We start from the raw sequence: 3,018 nt of genomic DNA on the forward strand, positions 1-3,018 counted from the left end.
GATCTCCTTACTTTCCGCCGCGCCCTCAAGACATGGCTTTTCCAACAAGCGGGCCTGGCCTAGGGAGGATTTTTAAACTGGGTTTTTTAGAAATTTTAATTATCACAACATAAAAATTTTGGTTTTAATTTGGTTTTATTCGGTGGGGTGTGTGGGTCTTTCTTTGTTTTAATAATGTTGTGAGCCGCCCTGAGTCCTTTGGGAGAAGGGCGGGATATAAATTGAAATAATAAATAAATAAAATAAATCTTAGTTCTAGGTTGCTTCTCTCCTTGATTAGTTTCCATCCATTGCTTCTTGTCCTACCCTCAGGTGCCCAAGGCATGTTGCATATCTAAAAAGTATTATCCATAAAGTCTACCTAGGGCTATTATCAGTGGAATCCCATATCAGAGAGAGCAGTTCATTTCAGCCTTCTCCAATGGAGCTTCTAAATCTGGAAACTCCAATCCTCACATATTAGGAGGTATCTTTCCAGTTCTTTGTGATTGCAGGAGTACATGACTTCCGTTTTAAACCTCCATATCTAAATGGAAGCCTTGAATCTATCTGTAGAGAAACACAGAGGTGGCTTTGAGGAAAATGTGCAGCAAAATGTGAGCCCAGTCCAAGAAAACAAGAAAGCATGAGAAAGAAATATCATGTCCTGGAATGTAGTCTAGATTCCAAAGGACCAAGAGATAGCAAAGTTTAGATTGTTTGATTGGGAAAAAGAGCATGAAGATAGCTCCTCCCTAAAAGTTTTCAGAGTATATCTTTAACGATGCAAGTAGTTGCTTTAGTTCAGCAAGATTTCTGTCTATAGGTCAGGAACAATAAAAGAATCTGCTTAGAAGTAACCCTACATTTCCTTGTTGGTTTTTGAACCTTTACATGTTACCCTGCATTGACTCCTTCAGCATAAAAGGGAGGGATGAGAAAATACGTCTATTATTATAGTTCAAAACTCTTCATCTGTTGAAGTTAGATCACTACAGAGAAAACATTATTGGTAATGCCAATAAAATGCTTTCCCCGAGAAATTTGCTCAATGCCAATTTTCTTTTCTTTCTTCACCAGATTAAAATTTGTCCCAGGATTTTGGTGTCTTTTAATCTTCATTATGTTTTAATAGTTTTATCTCCTATTTTAATTCTTTACTGGTTTTAGCCCATTCTTATTGCTTCTCATTTTGCTTTGATGGGGTTTGTTTGTTTGTTTGTTTTTGTTGTTTTTTTTGCCATATTGGCTTGTACCTGTTTTTCTACAGTACTATGTTGGATGTGACTTTTCCACTCTGCGCTGTATTACAGCTTTGTGTTTGAGTTGCATAATGGTATAAAATTTCTCCTACAGGCATTTTATAAATGCAGACATTAAACAAATGATCCTTTCAAAATTATTATAATTCCCCTAACAGACTGATTTAAAGTGATGTTGTTTCACGGATGGCAAGTAAGATAGGTGATAAAACAGCTTGATAAAAATACCAGTATCCAAACATTCAAAAGTGGCTAACCTAAGAGTACATTTTGGTATTTGCGATATCCGACATGAAGATGATTAAAAATGATGGCTTGATACCAGTAATTTTACTCACCATACACCATACACATGGCACCAGCTTCTGAGTTTCAGTAGAAATGCAATGCACCACTTTTTGTAAACAAAGGGAGGGGGGCAGTCAAAAGAGGAAAGGAGATTTTGGAGAGTGCATAATTGATATTAAGAAATAGAAAAAATCATTGGGTTAAATTCAGATTACAGAACTAAAGGTATCTTGAGGCATCTATAATCGAAACCACTAATTCCATCAAGAAAAGTCACGAAATGAAGGGAGAAATTAAGGCAAGAAGGCTTAACTGGAGGGCACTCAGGAATTCCACACAAATCGAGGCCCAATTTCTCTGACCCAGGTTGTGTTTCCAGATGTGATCTAAGCCCAGGTAAACTTAAAATACTTCTCTGATGTTCATCCTACACCAAAGAAGCAAGTTCAATATTCAGCTCACAGTACAATATAAAACCAACTGAAATAAGCTGAAGCATGCTTCACCATATAGCCAGTTTTGAAAAGCTCTTGTCTGCTTTTGGCCAACGTCTTGAGACAGCCTTCAAGATGGCTGCTGGAGAAAACGTGAACTTAAGTCAGGTTGCTCCTAAGCTTGAAATTGTATCAATGATCTTTGACCTTTGCTGTGGGAGCTCATGAGGAAGGGCTTGAGTCTACTTCCCACAGGCCCCACCCTACCCGCAAGTGATAGTTACCTCCTCTTTCCTGAAGGCTGGCTGAAGCTTCTTGTCCTGTAGCTTTTCTTTTTTAGCTTCCACTTTATTTTCTTCCCCCTTTTGCAATATTTTTCAAGAGGAAAACATCAATCCCATCGCAAGCCCTATTAACAGCTGCTACTACTGTAGCTTTACAAAGCTGTGCTCATACAACCTCGCATCTGCCCTTGGGTGGCACAGTGACTTTCCTTTGCGCATTGCGCCCTCTCCTCTGGTGTGCTCGTGTTCTCACATAGCTCAGCAGGATCCTGGCTGTGCTTGCTTCTAATACTTGTGGGTGGTTATTCAACACTTCTACCACCAAGGTTTCCCAGGTGCTCATCCGTGGCTCATGCTGTGCCTCTGGACCTGGTGTATGCCTCTGGCTACCTTCCTTGTCCAACCATCAGCCACAGAAAGGGAAGACAAAGAAGCTGTGAAGAATTGAGCATGCATAGATTTCCAGAAGATTCAAGAGCCAAGAAGAGAGCAGCTTAACCAATTGTCATGCACTGATCATGCTACGGAGAAGTGAAGCTAGAAGCTTAAAATCCAAAAAGGAGTAAAACATTGGCAAGAGTTAGTAGCCCAAAGTGGAAAGAGATAACTGAACAAATTTCAGTTTCTCTCTCTTTTTTTTTCTGGTGAAATGCATTACATTTTCTACAAAACACAGGCAAAACGGTGGTTGGGTGCAAAATGTTTACTCTACCTGTTTCCTGACGGAAGCTGCTGTGATTTTTTCCTCTTGGAGTTTCTTCTCTTTTACCT

The 3,018-nt window shown here is 39.4% G+C and overlaps 1 protein-coding gene across 1 annotated transcript in view; it reads right to left on the reverse strand.

Moving 5' to 3' along the window:
• The window catches only part of LOC107300929 (caldesmon-like), a gene marked incomplete at both ends in the record, with an annotated part of 15,259 nt that extends 12,246 nt beyond the window's left edge, over window positions 1-3,013 (reverse strand). The window contains 2 exons of the mRNA XM_015830210.1: window positions 2,248-2,325; window positions 2,960-3,013. Coding sequence (XP_015685696.1) covers window positions 2,248-2,325; window positions 2,960-3,013 — 132 coding nt within the window. The remainder of the gene's footprint in view (window positions 1-2,247; window positions 2,326-2,959) is intronic.
• Between the last annotated feature and the right edge of the window lie 5 nt (window positions 3,014-3,018).

Source organism: Protobothrops mucrosquamatus, unplaced genomic scaffold (genome assembly GCF_001527695.2).
Source record: "Protobothrops mucrosquamatus isolate PMUCROS unplaced genomic scaffold, P.Mucros_1.0 scaffold9174, whole genome shotgun sequence".
Lineage (NCBI taxonomy): Eukaryota > Metazoa > Chordata > Lepidosauria > Squamata > Viperidae > Protobothrops > Protobothrops mucrosquamatus.